The 20,717-nt window shown below is 44.2% G+C and overlaps 2 protein-coding genes across 3 annotated transcripts in view; one reads left to right on the top strand and one right to left on the bottom strand.

The window, feature by feature from the left end:
- Positions 1-601: 601 nt before the first annotated feature.
- FBXO28 (F-box protein 28) lies at positions 602-12,417 on the bottom strand. 2 transcript variants are annotated; one of them, XM_085542958.1, is made up of 6 exons: positions 12,175-12,417; positions 7,814-7,923; positions 6,661-6,799; positions 4,131-4,326; positions 2,794-2,898; positions 602-2,300 (listed from the first exon to the last, which is right to left on the bottom strand). In XM_085542958.1, the coding sequence occupies exons 1-6, from the start codon at positions 12,385-12,387 to the stop codon at positions 1,906-1,908; spliced, it is 1,158 nt and encodes a 385-aa protein (XP_085399084.1). In that variant the 5' UTR covers positions 12,388-12,417; the 3' UTR covers positions 602-1,905. The 2 variants fall into 2 exon arrangements, with proteins under 2 accessions (XP_085399084.1, XP_015712651.1); XM_015857165.3 differs by lacking the exon at positions 2,794-2,898.
- A 6,371-nt stretch (positions 12,418-18,788) lies between these two features.
- TP53BP2 (tumor protein p53 binding protein 2) overlaps positions 18,789-20,717 on the top strand; it is a 37,320-nt gene continuing 35,391 nt past the window's right edge. Inside the window, exon 1 of the mRNA XM_015857229.3 lies at positions 18,789-18,956. Coding sequence (XP_015712715.2) covers positions 18,930-18,956 — 27 coding nt within the window. The 5' untranslated portion in view covers positions 18,789-18,929. The remainder of the gene's footprint in view (positions 18,957-20,717) is intronic.

Below are 20,717 nucleotides of genomic sequence, written 5' to 3'. Positions count from 1 at the left end.
CTCCCTCCCCAGGAAGTGGGAAGAAAATAGGCTGGGTGCTTTTCTTGTGTCCTTGGTGGCATTTCTCAGAGCTTGCTTGTACTGCCCCCCTCTACCCACGCAGCTGAGTGGCCTTGGTTCAATTGTAGCGTGCTTGGCGGCATGCCGAGGGTCAGGATGCACCTGCTGGCCTGCAGCACGTGATACTTCCTTGAGCTGGAGGTTCCGACTTGGCACCACTCATGGAGAATATTTCACGTAACAATACACTGTTGTTCTTTGAATCTCACTTTACACATGGCTACAGGTTCACCAGCATATTAAAAAATGGCACTGCTGATCAACTGGAATGTCCTCGTGTGATGTGAGGAGTGTCCTTTTGCATCTTGGAGAAGCAAACAAAGAAACTAAGGTGAAAGATATTAAGAGATATTAAGAGATGGACTAACGAGCCTTTTCAATAAATGCAATTCATGAGTTTATGCTTATGAGCAGCGGAAGACCAGTAATGGCAAACTGGCCTTTTCAGACTTGCATTTTCAGTGCCATGCCAAGTTGAACTGGGTGCCACCTAAGCCAAAAGCCCCCAAAAAATAATAATAAAAAAAAAGGAAACCATAAGTCAAACAATAAAGCTATGTAGTTTAGTACATTAAAACAAAACCAAGGACAACGGTATTTGTATAAGGTTCCAAAAATATACAGATGAGAAAGTCACTGTATACAGCTCCGAGGTTGTTAAAGCGAGCAGGGAGATTGAACAGTGCGGGACATGCTTTTCCAGTTACAAGCTCAAAACAGAAGTGCAAAAGAAGTTAAAACTTCGTCTGAAGTGATTTACCTGTCAGGACAAAGAAGGCTGGAATATCGGCCTCAGCATTACAGAGAAATCTCCACCCCAACACATACACACAGAATAGCTTACATTTTTTTGTGATACAGCATTTCATTCAAATGGTGTCCCCATGAGTTTGGTTACCACAGGGACAGGTTGTCTGATTCTCATGTTTGCCTATGTATCAAGTGATGCATAGGCAGCTTCTCAGCTCTCCAGCTTTGGCCAACAATACCTGCAGGTAGCCTGGCTCCCAAGCTCTTGCCACTAGCTCTGCAAGACCACCTTGCTGTAAGAAAGCAGCTGTGCTGAAAGCAGGTGTGGAGCTATGGCTGAGGAATGAAGGCATCGCTCTACAGGTCTGTACTCAGAGTGAAGGACAACTTGAGATGAGTGCTTTTAGCAGGCTAAGCTCTACGTGCATCTATCCATGCAAATATGGCTCCCAAGACCTAGAACTAGGGCGTGTGACAACTGGACAGAAGGCCTTTCCTTGTAAGTTTACAAAAATATATAGGCAATAGCGTAGCTTAAGAAGTCAGTTTTACTTGTTACAGAGATCCCAAAAAATTATTCACTGCTTTTCAGACATTCCAGACAAGGTCACTTGTAACAAAAAAACAAAGTCAGGTTCTCTAAAACATGATTTTAAAAGCGTGTCTTTTCTTCAAGTGAACAGGACAGCTGTTTTTAAGCTCAACTTTTTAGTCAGTTAAGACTGAATTTATTTCAGATTTCATGTGAACATACGCAGAAACACAAATAAGTTTACTTTCAACACATCTGCACGGAGGAAAAAAAAAACAAAAAAACAAAACAAAAAATAGGTTATTGTTTCAAAATGGTAACAGAGCAGGACTGGTTAGTATGTATCTATTGCAAATCTTAAAGATCCTGTGCATTAGGCCCACCCATCCAGAAAGCAGGGGAAAAGTCTCAATGAAAGAAAATTCATGTTCAAGTCTAAGTGATGTGTTGAAGAGCCAGCAGCCTACGGGACACCATGAAGCGAATCACAGTATCCAAATGAGCAGACCTGCTTGGGCTACTAAAGCAGTGTATCCTCCTGAAGGCGTCGGTGACTCCCCAAGTTATTTTCTGTTTCGAAGGCGTTTAGATTTCCTAGGACAGTCTGTGGATTCAACCGCCTTCCTCCGTTTTCGAGGAGATTGTTCATTTGAACCAGTACCCGAAGAACTTCCTACCGCGCTCTCCATCACCTCTCGCAGCTTGCGTTCGAGCTCAGCCAACCGGGCGTTCTGTTCACCTATGATTTGGGTTTGCTCTAGCAGTTTCTGATCTTGATCTTGGAGTTGTTTCTGTTGCTCTTGCACTTTGGTGCGGAGCTCTGAGATTTCCCGCTTTAGCACTGTCACACCCGCACCGTTTGCTTTCACTTGCTGCTGGAGTTTGGTGACTTCCTGTCTCGAAGGATTCTGCTTGGAGAACAGCTGCATTGTTGTTAGTGCTGCAGAAGGCCCTGGAACTTCAGAGAAAACACTGGTTAGTACTCCGCACCTTTTCAACAAAAGCAAAAATCATGTCCCGGTTCTCCTGCTTTGCTTAGCCCTACACCCCAAACACAAATCTGAGTACTGAGTACTGGCTGCAGGTTATGTGAACATGGAAACAGACTTACTGTTCTTTTAAGTATCTAACAAGCACGTGGCGTTTCAGGGCGCAGCTGTTCAATTTTAAAGGCTTGGATTTCCAGTAGCATGGAAAACTGCTCGTTCCTCATTTTCCATGTACGAGCCCCCCTCGTTCAGCCAGATCAACAATTACAAAGACAACATGTGATCAGCTAGACTTAGTGACACATGTGAAGTCAAAAACCTGCAGCTATAAATTAGATGTATTACACAACAGCTACACTAAATGTATTTCAATAGGGCACTCTTATTCTGCTGTCACAGCTATAGACAGCTACAATTCTGTTTTTCATTCAGAGCTTAAAAAGATATTTCTGTTTAACTTACTTTTTAGAAGGGGATTTATTTTCCATGATGATGTATACTCATTCTTCCTAAGTCCTAAAATCATACTGGAGTTTGAGCTTGGGAATGTTGTTTTTATTAAAATTCCTGCAAATCAAGGAGACTAACAGCTACTGTATAATTTCTTTCACTTTTTCTAACAAAAAAAGGTAGCCACCACTTTTTCTACCATTGTACTCTTCTAGCAACGCAGTGCAAGTAAAATGCAACTTTTAAGCACTATAAAGACAGAAAATCTGGAACAGCCTTGAACATTTATCTTCTTTTTTTCTTTAAGATCCAGTTATTTGACACTAAAGGGTTGCCACTGGATATACTATTCCCTCAACACAGGGTAGGTACATTCACATCACATTAAGCCTCGGCTTTGATGAGCACATTGACATCCACTATGGTTTTGGGCAATGCTTCCTCAGCTGACAGACTCAGTAGAACTGTATATATAATATATAATAATAAGTATAATATATAATAATATAGAATAATATCCAAATATAATTAAGAGGTGGAATACAGACTTACAGTTAAAGGGATGGACAGGACATGCAACAAACCACAAGCAGCTCCTTCGGTTCAGCCTATCATTTTTAGTTAAGCTGTAACACTTCTTTTGAGTTACCCCTTCAGAGAGTATATTTTGCAATCCCTAATTCTCCAGTGGTGTTCAGTACAGGGAAAACACTATAGTTCTACTAACCCTATGCTTCTGGCCACTCTATGAGGCAACTACCTTAACACTTTGGCTCAAATGAATTACGGAAGACCTGAGAGGCTATGCAAAACACCGGTTTGTTTATTTACAGACTATTATTTTAGCTGCCTTTTCCGTGTTAACCTCAAGTTTTTGATTGTTAACACATACCTTAGTGCTCTGGGAATGTGAAGAAAGCACATACTTGTGTGTTCTAGCTCTCTATGTACTACAGAAGCTTAGGCCAATTCATCTGCTGATTCTTACTAAATATAAAAGGCGTCTTGAGTTGTCATCTCATGTGCCAAATTTCAACCAAATGCAACGATAAAGTCTCATTCATTGGTGGCACAAAAGCGTTTGTTTAATGAATACACACTATGCATAATTATAACATACATTCAAGTGACCGTTCTTTTGCCGATACAAAGCCTCCTTAACTTACAAAGCAAATGAATTTCACGGTTGGCATTCTTAAGAAACAAGTATCATTAATTCTTATGTGATAAAGCTCACTTATGGAAGGGAGGGAGCTTTAAAAAGATGTCGCTCTGAGTTTTTAAAAAATAAAATAATAAAATTCAACAAAAAAAAACCAAAACACTTAACTATACATTGGAATTAATACCTGGGGCAGCTCCTATCAGACGTCCTGATACATCTGACCCAGGAAGCTTCCTTTTCAGAATTGGAACAATCTTCTCATCAAAATATTCCATAGCCATGGAAGAAATGTCCCTTAGTTCTTGAAGAACTTCATGAGCTCTCTGAGGAGCTCTTGTAGAGTTTACATACCTTAGCACACGGTAAATTTCATCTATTACCTAAAACATTTAAGAAGAATTAGGATTTTTCTGATAAAGACAAGATTATTTCAGATCATTCTAAAAGCATCGGCACATCAGAGGCTTTCACTATACAGCTATTACTCTTGCATATCACTACGTGTGTTAGTTCTTTATTGGCATTTGGAAATGGAGTAGTTTGCGATATACCAGACAACCCATTCACTTGATGGATCACAGTTCTATTGAAACTCATGAAATAACATCTTTGTGAGATTGTTTTACTGCATCCACACTGGCATTTAATGCGCTCAGTAAGTACCATCATTTCTTTTTGGAGAACCAAGATGGAAGCCATATAGCTAAGCAGTCATTCCAACAGCCAGTCACGAGACACACGCAGCATAGGAATGGAATAACAAGAATTACTGTTATGTCAGTCTGAAGAGCTGTAAATATTTAGATGAATTCGCTTGCTCCCACTCAAAATATTACAAATTTGGATTACACCCAAAATGTATTAATTTATGAAATACCAATCCAGGACTGGCAGAGAGCATAAGCACCCTCTTAACAGGCTTGAAAAGCAGCCTTTTGTTTAGCAGGACTACGGAGATGAAAGATGCCTCGCTAATCTATGAATTTAAGTCCGAGCAGGCCAATTTCAGTTTCTTACTATAGAAACTACCAAGCCAGGTATTTTGCACATGCCTAAGAATGGCTCCAGACTCTACTGAAGGATATGAGCCTTAAGAGCTTAGAATCAACAGGGCTGAGTCTTGTGTTTTCATAAAGGAAGCTTAGCTAAAAAGCTGCAAAAGCTGGATGTCACCAAAGCATCCCAGCTCACAGCAAGCTCCCAAAGGCTTCTTTCTCTAATTTTATCCTCATTATACCCTGTCAGCAACAACATCCACAAAGCATCCTTTTGCTATCCTCAACATAAATCTTGCAGCGGCACTTCACTCTGCAGCGTTAAGAACCCTTAACACAATACGCTCAACCTCAAACCCGGATTCACATATTTGAACATATTTATTTCCTGAAAGTTCTGCAGCAGCTTCATTCAGACAAAAAAGTTCTGTTGAAACAGGGCAGGTGGGGAGAAACCACAGGCTGAGCCTTGAATAGGCTTTGACCAAAGCCTGATTTTCTGATGAACTGATGACCACTGTGAGAGAGCAGCAGTGCTTATCAAGCTCATATACCAAGTAAGCAGGTAAATAAAATCTTTTCTAGCTGTTACACAAGAATACAAATAACATCTTTATGACCCATTGCCCAGAAGGAAAACGGCTGCCAAACTTGTTTGCACAACTCCTACACACCCCAGGTCTAGCTTCAGCACTGCCTTTTCACCTACACCTCAGGAAAATAAGGCAACATTGCTTTTAGGTATTCTATTCAGTACATGAGTATCACAGCATTACATGCATTTGACTTTGTTACATTACACTGTATTTTAAATTAGATATAAATATAAAAACAATATAAATTTAATAAACCTAAGTATATTAAACTATAATAATTTAGATTAATTTAGTATCAAGGCAATAAAAGTATATGGAAATCAAATTACTTCTTCAAGATAAAAACTATTTCATGCTGACAGCCTACCCTGCTCAACTGAATGCAGAAATGCCTGCCATGCTTCGTCCTAGAGCAACCCAGTTATCTGCCCATGAGCAGCAGAACGTTAGGCTAATGGTCACAGACCTTGTTTTGATTCTAAACTATATCTGGGTCACTTCCTCACATGGTGATTTTGTCCATTCCCTCTACACCTCTGTTTTCACAGCTTATAAAACAGTTCCATCTCTGACATACATCTCACTGGCTTAATTTATACCTTATGCTGGGGTAGCAGTCTGAAATACTAGAACTGTTTAGTAGCAATAATAATGAACAAAGTTTGCCTACAATGTAAAACTTACTCCACCTAATATACAGAAATACAGCATCTGTAGCAACACTGAAAGCTGTTCCCACATACTATATACATCTCACTTCAATTAACTTGAAGCAATCAAACCCGTACAAAAAGAACTTGAAGTCTTCTGCTGTATCTTCTGAGGACCTAGACTCCAGCTATTTCGTACAGTTACAAGTCAGAGTTAAACCCTACACACCCTGTGCTGTAAAAATCCTGAGGGAAAGTAGATATTAAATTTTAAATAGTATTTAGATATATTCTGGTTCTTTCATTTCACACTGCCTGTTACAGAGGAGCATTAACTTGCGTGTTCAAAGTATCTCCATCAGTATGTGTATACATTACACAGTCTGGGGCAGCTGAGACAAATGTACTTGATGTTACACAGTCACGTTTTTTTTTACAACATACACATTGACATAAATGAGCCTACATTTTACCTTTCCAGGTATGAAGCAACAGAGATTGGAATCCACGTACTTCATGAAAGTCATATTTAGCAAAGAGAGTCTTGTTTCTACAGCAGCAAGGATGTCTGCATGACGGGCTAACGAATGGTTTCTTCTTTCGGACTCTCGTCTAGGAGACAGACCATTAAGTGATTTACATACAGTAATTTAACAACGAGCCCACAAAACAAAACTGTAACTATCGCTCAAGTTAATATGATCCTTAAAACAATTTAGAGGTTTGAAAACAGAACCACCACATTTGTTCTGTTTATGGACAAAAAATGGCAGAAATTACATATGGGCTCATAATATCATAGCACAATTTCTCAAGACGATTTTTTTCTCTAAATAATTACATCTTTTGTTACCCATAAACTCTGTATGTCATTTGGGACTCTAAAAACAGGCTTTCAGTACTAACTAGTAGCAGACAGTGAGTCAAGGTGGTTATTTTTATCCTCCCATATTCCTGCATTTAGTATTTCAATGCAACACATGGATTTATTATAGCATTATTGCTTGCTACAAAGTTCAAGCTGAGGTACAACCTTCTGGCAAATGATCTCAGCAGTAAGTAGCTGAGATTTAGTTTCTTCACTCTGAATGGGAAATCTGATAGGATATGGCAGCAGCAACTGCACTTATAAGACTGGAAAGAGGAGAAAAGACATTGCTTTAAAGAGAACCTTAAGCTCCCACTAATGAGAGCTCACATGTCAAGCCTCCACCCTTTCCTAATTTAATCCTTGGCACTGAGGAACCAAGCAGAGCCATAGACAAATCATCAGTTTGCCTAGAAGAGCAATGGCATTTATTCATTCCTAAGAGCCCCTTCTGGATTTGCCAGAAAGGCTGAAGAACACAGGACTCTTCTTTAATCTGTTCAGAACACCAGTGGCAATTTCCAATATTCCAGCTCCTAGTACAATATAACACAAAATACATTCATCTACACCATTCTTTTGTAATTAGATCTTAGGTTATAATGCTTTTTTGGGAAAAAACAAAACAAAACCAAGCCAAAGATATTCCAGTTTCAAGATATGTAAACCAAATTAGGCAGCAAGAATCTCCCTTTCCATATATCACTGAAAAGAATCTAGCACAATGAAGTTGAACTCCAATTTTAGCTGGTACATACCTTGGCAGCTGAGCTTTAACTTGCTTTTGACACAAGTTGTGGTATCTTTCCACTTTTAGAAATCCCTGATTTAACATTCGTTGACAAACCAAATCCATTCGTTTACAAACCTGTATTTAAGTAAAACAAAACAAATCTCTTGAGTATCAAAAAACGTCACAAGACACTTTTACTGTCATCTTACACATACTTGCTGAGTAGCACAAGATTCCCTCAGATTGTCTCAGAAAGATGCCTCAGAAACAAGAAATGATGTTTTTCCTTCAATGCATACAGTTCTTTTGGAAAACAGGCCATTCAAATTAAAGAATTATGCACTATAGTGCACAAGAAGCAAGATTCCTTTTCATATAAAAGTATTCTCTGCTTAACAGATTCATTTGCTGGTTGCACTGGATACCAACAGCTGTTTTCTTTCACAGTGGTAGGTAATAATGACATTAATACCTGCTCTAATGCTACCAAACCCCTGATACAGAAAGTCACACTTGCACAAGGGCTACGTTAACTATACACTTATTCAGCAGGAGAAAAGCAAACAAGCAAAGAACTCCAAAATCCTGGATACATTGTTAGGGAAAACCAGTGGAGAAGCACAAAGAGAAATTTTCATCATGTTTATACTGACATCTGGTGGCAGAAAATACCTTCCATATCCGAAAGGCAGCAAGCTGTAACAGCTAAAAAGAACTGCATTGGATTTTTAAGCATAAAGATTTTCTAATCTTACTCATTTGCCCCGGTTTCTGGACATTGTCCATGTATGTGACAACAAGCAGCCTAGAACCAAACACTAATTTGATACCATTAGAAACCAAAAGTGTTTGTCTGCAGTTTATTTAAGCAGTCACCTCTTAGTTCTCAGCTGGTTCCTGATGATACCATTTAAAAACATGGCACCTGAAGTTCCAACAATATGTCTCTTACAGATTGCACTATCACCATTTTCAGTGCTCATATTGGTCCATGACAGTTCCTGATACTTCCTATCTCAACAGACTGTAACAGCCAGAAGTTCAAACCTGCTCCTATCTGCCAAGTTTTGTGGCTATTACCTTACTCTAATCATAAAGCTACATCAGCCCAAGTTCACTCAAATGCCAGCCCAACTACAAGTCTGTGTTCAAATTTCAGTGTTAGAAAGTTGTTCTGAGCCCACATAATTCTTCCCATCTTCACTATCAGATGACTAGTATCAAAACTGGAGGTAAAAATATATTCCAAGTGTTTAGATTCATTGTGAGTTCTTTTTTAAGATCAATAGAGGCTCCACGGACACAGTATTTCATAATGCTGTTGAAGAATAGGTTGAAGAATAAGTGACAAAATGCTGATGACTTCAGCAAGCCTTAAAATAGAAATGCCTGTAAATACAGATCTATTGAAACTGTGGGAAGATTAAAGCTGAGCTGTCCTTATTTGTGCTCTGCACTGGTGCAAAGTTACTGCAGACACTTCTGATGTGTAACTGAATCCAAGGTAATCTTATCTTCAGAGTCTTCATGGAAGGCATTTATTAACTGATTGCTTTTCATTGCGGGATTGTTTGTTTGCAGTCATGTTTGCTGTGGCAATAGCCTGAATGGAAATGGATTTCCAAGCTCAGACTAAGAATGTCATTGTTATCCCAATTCAGAAGTGTTCAGCTCCCATCTTCTTGGCTGACCACATGTGGGAAGAGAACTTAGAGCAGCACGAGCCCATCCTACTGTTTTAGGACAACTGACCAAAGTTTGTAACTGTGACACCACTTCTGTAAACTGTTATGTAACATCCATGCTCTAAACTAACCACTCTTGACTAGGAGCACTACTCACCATTCCAAATGTCACATCAATGCATCCCAAAATGAAGACTTGTTTCTTCCAGATGTGGATGTCACCACGTTTAATAGATGGTACACATATATATTTAGTGGTAAAATTCAAAGTGATTTCAGAAAGCAATATTAGCTCAATTTTACTCCATTTTATTCAGGAAAGTGCAGGCTCCAATTAAGTGAGTACAGCATCATACAAATAAGGCATAATTAAGTGAAATGACTTGTTCCTGGGAAATGACCCTAGGTTTTCATTCCTGCTTTGCCATTTTCCTATTCACAATTTAAAGCTTCTTAGAGAAGGGAGAAAAATATTGTTCCCTCCCCCTCCAGCAGCATTCAAACCTATCAGTTTAGGGAATCCGTGCTTTTTGTCAGTGTGTGTACAGTGCGTTTAAGCTTTGTTTAGGCCAATTGATGTCCTGCCTTCCCCTAGGTGCTTTAATCCTTACAATGTGGCATTCCATGGGATAATGAGGCTGTTTAAGAGCACACTTTTAATGAGCACGAGACCTGAGGAATTTAATCACCGCCGTTCAATTAACTTGGTCCCACAACGTATCCTTAGCAGAACGTTACTCATTATGAAATGCATTATGAGAAGCAGCTCAAGTAAGTTCTCAAAGAGAAGTCTAAAGACATGGAGATTTTGGAAAGGGTCCAGAGGAGGGCCACAAAGATGATCAGGGGGCTGGAGCACCTCCCCTATGAGGACAGGCTGAGGGAGTTGGGTTTGTTCAGCCTGGAGAAGGTTGCGGGGTGACCTCATTGCAGCCTTTCAATACCTGAAGGGAACTTACTCCCAGGAGGGGAGTAAACTCTTCGAAAGGGCTGACAATAGCAGGACACGGGGAAATGGTTTTAAGTTAAAAGAGGGAAGATTTAGGTTGGATGTTAGGGGGAAGTTCTTCACTAGGAGAGTGGTTAGGCCCTGGAACAGGCTGCCCAGGGAGGTTGTGGATGCCCCGTCCTTGGAGGTGTTCAAGACCAGGTTGGACGGGGCCCTGGGCAACCTGATCTAGTAAAGGTGTATGTTTGGTGGCCCTGCCAGGCAGGGGGGTTGGAACTACATGATCTTTGAGGTCCTTTCCAACCCGGGTCATTCTGTGATTCTGTGTGTGATTCTGTAATCCTGAAGTTATGTGCCCTTAAAAACCTGACAGTGATGAATTTCCGTTATGAACTTGTGTCTAAACCATGTTATTTTGAAAGGCTACCATCATTCTCCATCCATACTGTTACATCCAGTCTCCTCACCTCTGTTTCAGTCTCCAGTGAATTCCCAAAATAACACCTTTAGTTTTGCATAGCAATTGAGAAGATCATTTTACATCTAGTACTATTCCTCATACGTGCATCTCTACTGATATTTATCCACTTTGTTTTTGCTGGTCTGTTTTGCAGGTCTGACAGCATGCTAGAAATATTAAGTATCATATCAGAAAACAGCTTGGGTTGGATGGGACTTTGGAGCCCTCCCAGTTCCAACCCCCAGCCGTGGGCAGGGCTGCCCCCACCCCCAATACAGGCTGATAAGGGTCTCATCCAACCTGGCCTGGAGTCCCTCCATGGATGGGGCACCACAGCTTCTCTGGGCAGTGCCAGGGCCTCGCTGCCTCTTGAGTTAAAAGACTGCACGGTGTGTTTTGTGCAGTATGAATAAAAGCAGAGCTTCTGCTTCAAGCGCTGCCAGTTTAGAATCAGGTTGCTGATCTGGGACAAATGCAGTCCAATTCTCTGCAGAAATACACATGTAATACTATCTGGTTTAAGCTAATGAGCTCTTAAACTAGAAACGGCACAGGGAAGTTGACTGAGGTTTACATAAGCTGCGTATTAATTCCCTCACTATTATTCCATATGTGATCTCATACAAAATTGAGCAAGATCGCAGCCTGTCATATTATGGCACAGTTTACACGAGGCTCCTGTGACAGGCAGTTGAAGACTGATAAATTCTGATCTCCTTGCTGACCTTTGAGCTTTTTTGGGCACAATGAAGTTCGCAGGTGGAGCTCGTATCTTTTATTAGATCCGTTAGCCCGGCAGGCAGCCTCTCGGGCAGAGAGGGCTTTAGTCTTCCTTTCATTATTTCATTATTTCTAATGGAAAAACAGGGCCCTGGGCAACCTGATCTAGTAAAGGTGTATGTTTGGTGGCCCTGCCAGGCAGGGGGGTTGGAGCTACATGATCCTTGAGGTCCCTTCCAACCCGGGTCATTCTGTGATTCTGTGATTCTGTCCTCGGAGCAGCGGCCTCGCCTCCTCCTTTACTCGGGGTCTTACGTGTCCAGCAGCCCCACAGTGTACAAATGGGATGAAGGGCGTTAAGAGGCGGCAGGGCTCCGCTAGGACGGCGGGCACAGCGCACACCTGCACGCCCGTACGGGAGGCGTGGGGCAGGCACAAGGGAGAAGCCCCGGCCCGGCCCGGCCCAACCGCCTTCCCACCTCCTCCTCCCCGGCGCCGTTCCCGCTCCAGCGGCCCCGTGCTGGCCGCGGCACGGCCCCTCGCCCGCTTTCCCTCCCCTCCCCAGCCCCTACCAGGCGGAGCTGGCTCGTCTCGTCGTAGGACAGGAAGCTGAGGATGCTCTCGATGGCCACGATGGGCAGCCCCATCAGCGTGTTGCTCTGAGGCGGCTGCTCCAAGGGCGCCGGGGCCTCGGGAGACTGCGAGAGCGGGGGCGGGGAGAGCCGCGCCGAGCCCGGGGCGCCGCCTTCCCCCTCCGACAGGAGCCGCTCCTCCGCCGCCGCCATCTTACAGCCCGGCCTTCCTCCGCTGAGGGCGGGCGGCCGGCCTTCCTCTGACGGCACTTCCGCTGTGCTGCGAGGCGGGCGGGGTCTGCCCTGAGTCCCACAGGTCCATGTGGGGTCAGGGGGAGAGGCAGAAGTGGTGCTGTCAGGGAGTATAGAGCAGGACAAAAGCGTAAGTGGGCTTTTGAACGACAGTTGGTTCGACGGCTGCTTGGAAACAGAAATTCCACGGTGCGTTCTAGATCCGGCGTGTTCTTTACTCTGTTCTTTACTCCCCGCTGCAAGTTGCACAGCTAGGCATCCAGACAAGGCTTGAGTATCTCTAGTAGGAGATATGTCCTCAACCACCACAGGACAGATCCTCAGGACATACACCCACAGAATCATAGAATCCCTGGTGTTGAAAGAGACCTCTGACAGCCATCTAGTTCAACTCCCCTGCAATGAACCAGGGGCACCACAGCTAGATCAGGTTGCCCAGCCTCACCTTGAAAGTCTCCAGGGAAGGGCCATCAATCATGTCCCTAGGGAACCTGTTCCAGTACCTCACCACCCTATAGTTGCTGTGCCACAAAGCTGCAGCGATCCCCCAGCACAGCCAGGCGTAACTGAGGAGACAAAATGAACAATAAATCAAATTCTGCCCTTTTATTTGCCTATACATTTGTAATGTTTCTTGGTCACGGTAGCTGTATCTGGTGTGGGAGTGCAGAGCAATGGGACGAACAAACTGTTTCTAGAACGTTCCTGATGCTTCTGAGTGTGGTCACTGGCACTTGCACTGTAGCTTCACAGCCATTTTTCTCTGATAGGAGTGGGCACAGTTGTTGAAAGCTAGTAGTGTTGAGTGTGCATATAATCTTAGGGAATGGTGCTGCTTATAACTGCCTTACTGAAGGCAGTGAATGTGAGAAATGACAGCAACAAAGCCTATGGGAAAAAGTCATAAAATGTTTGGGGAGAATGGGACTGCTCATTATAGTACCTGTGCCAAGGTAGTACAGCTTTAATTACTATAGGACTAAAGCAGTAGCTGCCTGGAGCACCCTGGTACAATTTTTTTTTCAGCTAAACTTCTTATCTTCAAAGGTTTATCATGACCTTTTTAATGTACAGCTTCTCCCTTGGAAACCGCCTGGAATCTCTATGGTAAAGGAAAGAGATGGAAAATGTAAGGGTGAGACTTTATGTGTGTCATCCTAATGGCACTCCAAAAATGTGCACTGAAATTAATATTTCCTTTTTAGGAGCAGAGCACATTGTGTATTTCCCCTCCTCCCCATCCCATTTCATCAGTGCTGCTGTAAAATGATCTGGCTGTCTTAGAGAACAAGGGGTTTTTTATGGGTATGGTTTTAGGAGCTGATCTCCTTTCAGATGCACTCTCAGTGGTTTAAAACACACTTGGGAGAACTCTTTATAAACCTGTGACTTGGCATGGGAAGGCTGTGCTGATAGTCCACTAATGTTGTAAAAGCAAGTGGTGGGGTTTTTTTTCCCCCCTCTAAATATATATAATTTAAAATAGTTTCAAGAATGCTTTCTGTTTTGTCATGTAATTTGAACAGTTTGAGGTTTTAAGGTACTGCTTTATGTTTTAAGACACACCTTTATGCCCAATAATATATAAGCTGCATTTTCTATATGTTTATTACATTAGTAGTATAGTGTAACTGTGCTTACATAGGAACTGACAAGTGTAGGAATTGACAAGTGGACATCTGGAAAGACAGGAGCAAAAGAAAGAAATCCAGCAGCTGAAGCTGAAGGAAGGTGTGTAACTAGGCCAAGAACTGTGAGGTTAGTGGGGAATATAGCAGCAAAGAGAAATAACGTGCTGAGAAATTCAAGATAAGAACAGAAGCTGGGTGGGAGGAGAACAGATTTGTTTTATTAAGTTAGTATAATCAAGAGAAAAATAGAAAATGCCTTCCCACAAGGCAGGTTTTCTTTTCTGGGGTGGTGGCGGTTTGCTCACTTTATGAATTTTATATATAGATGCTAAATAAAGGTGCTAAATTTGAAAGCAGACAGTTGTATTTGAGTAGCCGTATTTTCATACAGGCTGCTGGATGCTGAGGCAGAGTAAAGTCTAAGGCTTAAAGCTATTGCAAAAGCTCGGTGCAAGTCCACATCCACACAAGTGAGAAATCACCTCTACGACCTCCATTTACCTTTTAATTTATATGGATTATCCTACGTAAGGTATCTGATAGTAACCTTTAACTGAAGCTCAGAGGCAGAACAGTGAGGATAAAAGAAAACATTCTCTGCAGATTTTCTCAGCTGAAGTGCAGGGAGCAAACTAACATTGAGTAGTTTTGGTAGGCTGGGCATGTTGCACAGTCAGCTTCTCATTAAATAGGATTTTTGTTTTTAAATTAAAATATATATATATATAAAGGTTTAAGTAAGTGTTTTCAAATCCAGAAGTGACTGAGGGTTTGTGGACAAGTAATATGTTGATTAGGTAAGCTGTGGAATCATGTATTGGCTAGCACATTGCCTTGGCCACGTTACATGTCCTCACACAGCTGTACTCGGGCATAAGCTCAGTGGAAAAACCTATATTGAAAGTAAGGAAGTTTTAATTACATGACTTTTGCTATTGTTCTGTATTACATTTTCTTCTTCAGAAGCCCTATGGAAGGGATTCAGAAGATACTCTGTTTTTCTGCTGCTCTCCTTGGTTTAAGTTCCAAGGAACTTGCTTGAATTTTTGCATGTTATCATACACTTTAACTACGATTAGATAAGAGAATTCGGTGGAGACATCAGTAGTGTCCCTCAGTGTCTCATCATTTCAGCTCAGTGAAACACTGCTGGCACGACACCAGTAGTGCTGATGTGGAAGAAAATGAGAGCTTCTAAAGTGTCAGCTGTCCTTTGTAGACCATACAGCCCTGTCTGGTGTTATCTAAGGCAGGGTTAGAATTGCTGATGCACAGCTTCGTGTGAGAATGAGAAAGGAAAATGTGTACAGTGACCAGGAGAGGTAACAAGGATGCAGCCTCCTCAGTCCTGTAGTCCACTTACAAAAAAGAAAGTGTTGGGCCTGATCTTGAAATCGTTTTGTGTTTTCTGAAACCTTTCTGATTTCATTCTCTCTTGACTCCGGAGGAACTGCTAGCACAAGCTAAGGCTGGCTTCTTGGCAGCTGAGAAACAGGGACAAGGGAGCAATAAAATGGAAGCATTCATTTCACTCTCCACATGCTCTTAACCTCCTGCTGGAATGTAGCTCCAGCTCCACTGTATGGCCAAGCAGTGTCCCAAGGCTGCTGGCAAGGAATGGGATTTTAATCATAAAATTCCTGTTTGCAAAAGCTGAATATGTATGTGCTTAATTAGCATACTGTTTAATTCCTTTCCCTCTCCTCATTATTGACCAGCTCCCTTATGGGGCAGCTTGAGGCAGGCACAACTTTCTTGCACTGCAGTAATTGCCTTAAGCAGACATTCTGCTGCAGAGGGTCTTCAGTCAGGATTTGTGCTGAGATAAATTGACAGAGATCCAGAGTGAGTCTGATGAATATGATTTAATTATGGAGAATAGCAACTGTGCATGATGCATGCAAAACTCTGATTTCTGCCAGCCTACCCCTGTTTCAGAGATGCTGGAGACTAACAGAAGAGGAAGCTTATTTCTCCTGTCTCTGAGGCACATTTCAGGGTTGCTTTAGATGGCTGGTTACCCTTCTGTTGAGGGGGGGAAAAAATCAGAATTTATATTACACGGAAAATAATTTAGAGTGGAAATTAGAATTTTCTTCTAGCAAATAACTTGAAGAGCCTTTAGTTGACCACAGTTAAATAATTCCTGGCTGATATGGAAAGAGTGGAAGACTTGTTTACTGTGAGTGATGCTTATGTGTGGAGATATTAATTGGACAGCCTGGCAGTGCACAGCCTGCCCATAGCAAGCAGAGGGGTCTGCCTTGAGGGCAGCCAGGCACCATGTATTATCCATTCCATACTCAGCAGCACAGCATTGGCATTCTCCTGGGCTAACTGCCTGGTATGGAACCTGTGGCTGAGTTTGCTGAACCTTGTCCATGGCATCGTTCCCAGCACTGATGAAGTACTGGAGATTGGATACTCTCCATAGAATCATAGAATTACCCAGGTTGGAAAAAACCTTGAAGATCATCAAGTCCAACCACAACCATAGTACCCTAACTCTAACAACCCTCTGCTAAACCATATCCCTGAGCACCACATCCAAACAGCTCTTAAACACATCTAGGGACGGCAACTCAACCACCTCCCTGGGGAGCCCATTCCAGTACTTAACTACCCTTTCTGTAAAGAAGTGTTTGACTTGCCAAGCTCTTGCCCAAAGTTAGTGTTACAGGTCAGAAAGCGTTTGGGTCAGAATTAGGGTTTGGGTTAGGAGTTATGGCTAAGGTTAAGGTTAGTATTAGGATTATTTTTTGCGTTAGGGTTAGGGCTAGTCAGTGTCCAGATAGAGTTATGAGTTAATGCTAGTTTTAGTGTTAGAATTAGAGTGAGTGGGTTAGGTTTAGAGTTGGGATTAGGGTCATTAAGGTTAAGTGTTAGGGCTGGAGTGTTAGGATTGACCTTGCTAGTGTCAGGTTTTAGAGGATAGGAGTTCTGGTTCTAGCTAGCATTAGGGTTTAGGGTTAGTGATAGCATTAGGGTTTAGGGTTAGTGATAGCATTAGGGCTATGTTTAGGGTGAGGATTAGGGTTTGGTTTAGGGTTAACGTTAGAGATCCGAAGCCCCAACCCACTGAGTTTAGGTGAACAATTCTCTTGACTTGTTGCAATTTAGATCAAGTAGATTTCTCTCGCAGGGAGAGAAGAAGAATCATTCTGGTACATTTTTGTCTTTTTTTTCCCCTCCTTCCCTCAGATGCTTTTCAAGCAGTTCCATGAATATTAACTTCAGCTGGCCCCTTGCTGTGACAGATTTGCAGGCACTGCACATGGGCACATGGTCTTGACCCCCAAGAAGCAGAAGAGATGTACAGAGCTTCAGCTCTTTGTGCTGTTGGCTCCCATTCCTGTGATCTCATCTTTCCTTTTCTGTGATATCTCTGCGTGTGCAGTAGTAGGAACCATTGCCTCGGCCAGTTCTTCTGTGGGTTACGTTATTATCACCAACTGTTGGAACCCCGGAGACTGAACCTGCGAGCAGAAACTCTTATGCTTCTTCCCACTGGGGGGAACCAGAGCTTTAACGAATGCTGTTCATCATAATAACACTCTCCTATGATTAAGAAACTGGCACGGGAAAATCCTGCCATCACGAGGAGGTAAGTAATGGTGCTAATGGATGCACAGGTGCGGGCAGCAGTGGCCCCGCTTCACCCACAGACCAGGTGGAGGGAGGGAGGCTGCTCCGAACCTGCTGCCAGCTGGCACGGGGAGCACAGAGCCTGGCACTGACACGGGGACAATGCGGGCACCCCCTGAAGCTTCATTTCCTTAGCAGGGATGGGGTGGCAGCTTTGTGTGCGAAATGGAGCACAGAGAAGCTGTGCTGATGGAGAATCCTGCGGATTGACCTGCAAGGAGCGTGTGATAGCAAAATGTCATTATGCACATGTCAGAAAGCCGTTCTCTACTTAATCTTTCTCTATCAGTTTCCGTGGTTTTTTTTAACAGCCTATAAATGGTTTGTACCAGTCAGTATTTGGGGAAATGCATTAAGAGATCTCACCGTAACAGCCCACGATGAACTTAAAGCTCCCTCATAGGGCACTTCGCCCTTCATTAACACCACTGCATCACGCCCTTTGCCGTGTGTGGCAAACCCCTTTCTCTCTTAGGACTGAGAGGTTGTGCTTCTTTGTTCCCGGACGGGGACACGAGCCGGGACAGCGGAGGGTACAGCGGGGGGGCCGCTGTGGGACTTGCATCATGACGTCACCCTGGGAGGGGCTGTGACGTCACGGGATGCAATGCTCGTCGGGGCCGGTGATGTCATACCGGGCAGAGAAACGTGCCTTTTGTTTTGCTGGCAAAAACGGCTTTAGGAGCTCTGCCCAGCTCTTTAAATATCATCATATTCTTTCTTTTACTTCCCCCCGACTGCCGTAGCGTCAACCCCGACTCGATGATCTCCCAAGGAAGTTATCTAGCTTTTCAACCACGCCGCTGAACTTTTATTTCACCCCTTTAGCAAAGAGGCGTTCGTCCAAATTAGCTCCGGGGTTCCGTTCTCCCTTCGGCCGGGAGCTCCTCATCCCCTTCCATCCCGTTTCATCACCGGGGCCGCTCCCCTCGAGCCCCGTCACGCCTTCGGAGCAGCGCAAAGCCCGACCCGGCCCCACCGAACCCCGCACCCCGCTCCAGGCCCGGGGAGCTGCGCCGGCCCCTCCCGGGGGTGGGGGGCGGAGCGGGGCGGGGCGGGGCGGCTCCTCCCCGCCGACCCGGGGCCGCTTTCGGAGCGGAGTCGGCGGGAGAGCGGCGCCCGGCGGGGACAAAGCGGAGGAGGTTGGGCTGAGTCGGGAGCTTCCGCAACAGGTCCCGGCCCGGCACGCTGCCGCTGCGGGCGGCGGGGCCGCTACTGACCGTCCCCATGCGGTTCGGCTCCAAGATGATGCCGGTGAGCGCCGGGGAAGGAAAGTTGGAGCGGGGCAGCGGGAGGGAGAGAAAATGGAGCCGAGGAGGGGGTGGGGGGCGAGCCTGCCTTCCTCTGCCCTCTTCTGGCCACGGGGCTGCGGGTGGGGGCTTCCCATCCCCCTTCACTCCTTCTACTTTTTCTTTATTTTCCCTTTTCGTCTTTTTTTTTTTCTTCTTTTTTCTTTCTTAATTCTTTCCTTTCCTTTTCCTTTCTTTTCTTCCCTTTCCCAGCTTTCCCTCGCTCACTTCGGGCCCAACCCGTCAGACGGGCTCTCTGGATCTCAGCCAGCGCCGGGGGGGGATCGGGCCCCACACCGCCACCGAACGTTCCCCCGCCCCTTTGGGGCCGCCCCGCGAGCCGCCCTCTCCGCTCCCCGCTTTACGTGTCTTTTGTGACGATTTATGGCTTTAAAGTTCTCTTAAGTTGGCTCGAAACGTGCCGCGTGTGTGCGGGGGGTGGTTTTGTTCGGAGCTGTGGGATAAAATGGTGTCTTAGGGCCGGGCCCCTACCGCTTCGGGCCGGGGGCTCAGCAAGTTTAGCGCCTGCTTATTTCTTAATGAGGGAGCTTCCACATGGTCCCACTGCGCACAGACTATTGTGGGAATGGGGAACCCCGGCGGAGCACAGTTTAAGACAAGATAGAATGGCCACAAGTCGTGCCAGAAAGGGTTCAGGTTGGTTACTAGGAAGAAAAGAGTAGTGATGCATTGGGACAGGCTGCCCAGGGAGGTGGTGGAATCGCCGTCCCTAAAGATGATCAGGGACTGTGGAGATGTGGCACTGAAGGATGTGATTTCTGGGTGTGGTGGGGGTGGGTCAATGGTTGGCCATTATGATCTTAGTGGTCTTTTCCAACCTGAACGATTCTGTGATTCTTAAGGGGCGTTTCCAGCTGAGCTCTGGTAGGCAGCAGGGATGGATCTGTGCTGGAAGGCTGATGGTGCTGGAGTGTGCTGTGACTGCCTTGTTTTCTATCAGCGTGAGGCTCTTCCCCTGCAATTAGAAGGAAGTAATGAGCAATAATTTAATCGCACCCAATGTTAGCGCGGGCTGGTTGACTTTATTGCTGTAACTAATGATGGAGGAATGGGCAACGTGCAAGCTTAACTACAGATGGAACAGCCAACGTGTTGTGCAGTTGTGGTACTGTATACATGTGAAAACAGAAAGAAGTGGTAAATAGATCAATCCATTACTTAACTGAGCCAAGTAATATCCAGGTGTTTGGGCTCATTCAGTATGGAGAAGTCTCAGGGGAGACCCTACTGCTCTCTACAACTGCCTGAGGAGTTGTGTTGAGGTAGGAGTCTCTTGCTCCCAGGTAATAGCACCAGGCTGAGAGGTAATGGCCTTAAGTTGCACTAAAGGAGGTTCAGGTTGGATATTAGGAAGGATGCAGTGGCACAGGCTGCCCAGGGAGGCTGTGGAGTCACCATCCCTGGAGGTGTTCAAGAACCATGGAGATGTGGCACTGAGGGATGTGGGTTAGTGGGGATGAGTTGGCCATGATGATCTTAGTGATCTTTTCCAATTTTAATGAGCAGTAAATTTTAATTAGCAGTAAAATCTCCCAGAGGTGCTATTGCTGGTCTGTTCCACGTCACTGAGCTCAAATGGAGGGGGGAGCAGCCATGTCTCATGGGCCTTGCAGGTGGCAGGAGCACTCTGCTTGCTGGCTTAGGCTTTCCTTTGTTTGATGACTGATCTTAGTAACAAATCTGTTTTCTAACTCATAAACAAGGG

The sequence above is a fragment of the Coturnix japonica genome, chromosome 3 (assembly GCF_054131305.1).
Source record: "Coturnix japonica strain WE chromosome 3, WE-NBRP24, whole genome shotgun sequence".
Classification (NCBI taxonomy): Eukaryota; Metazoa; Chordata; class Aves; order Galliformes; family Phasianidae; genus Coturnix; species Coturnix japonica.
Note: the sequence above shows the minus strand (reverse complement) of the source record. Positions and strands in the feature narration are given on the sequence as shown.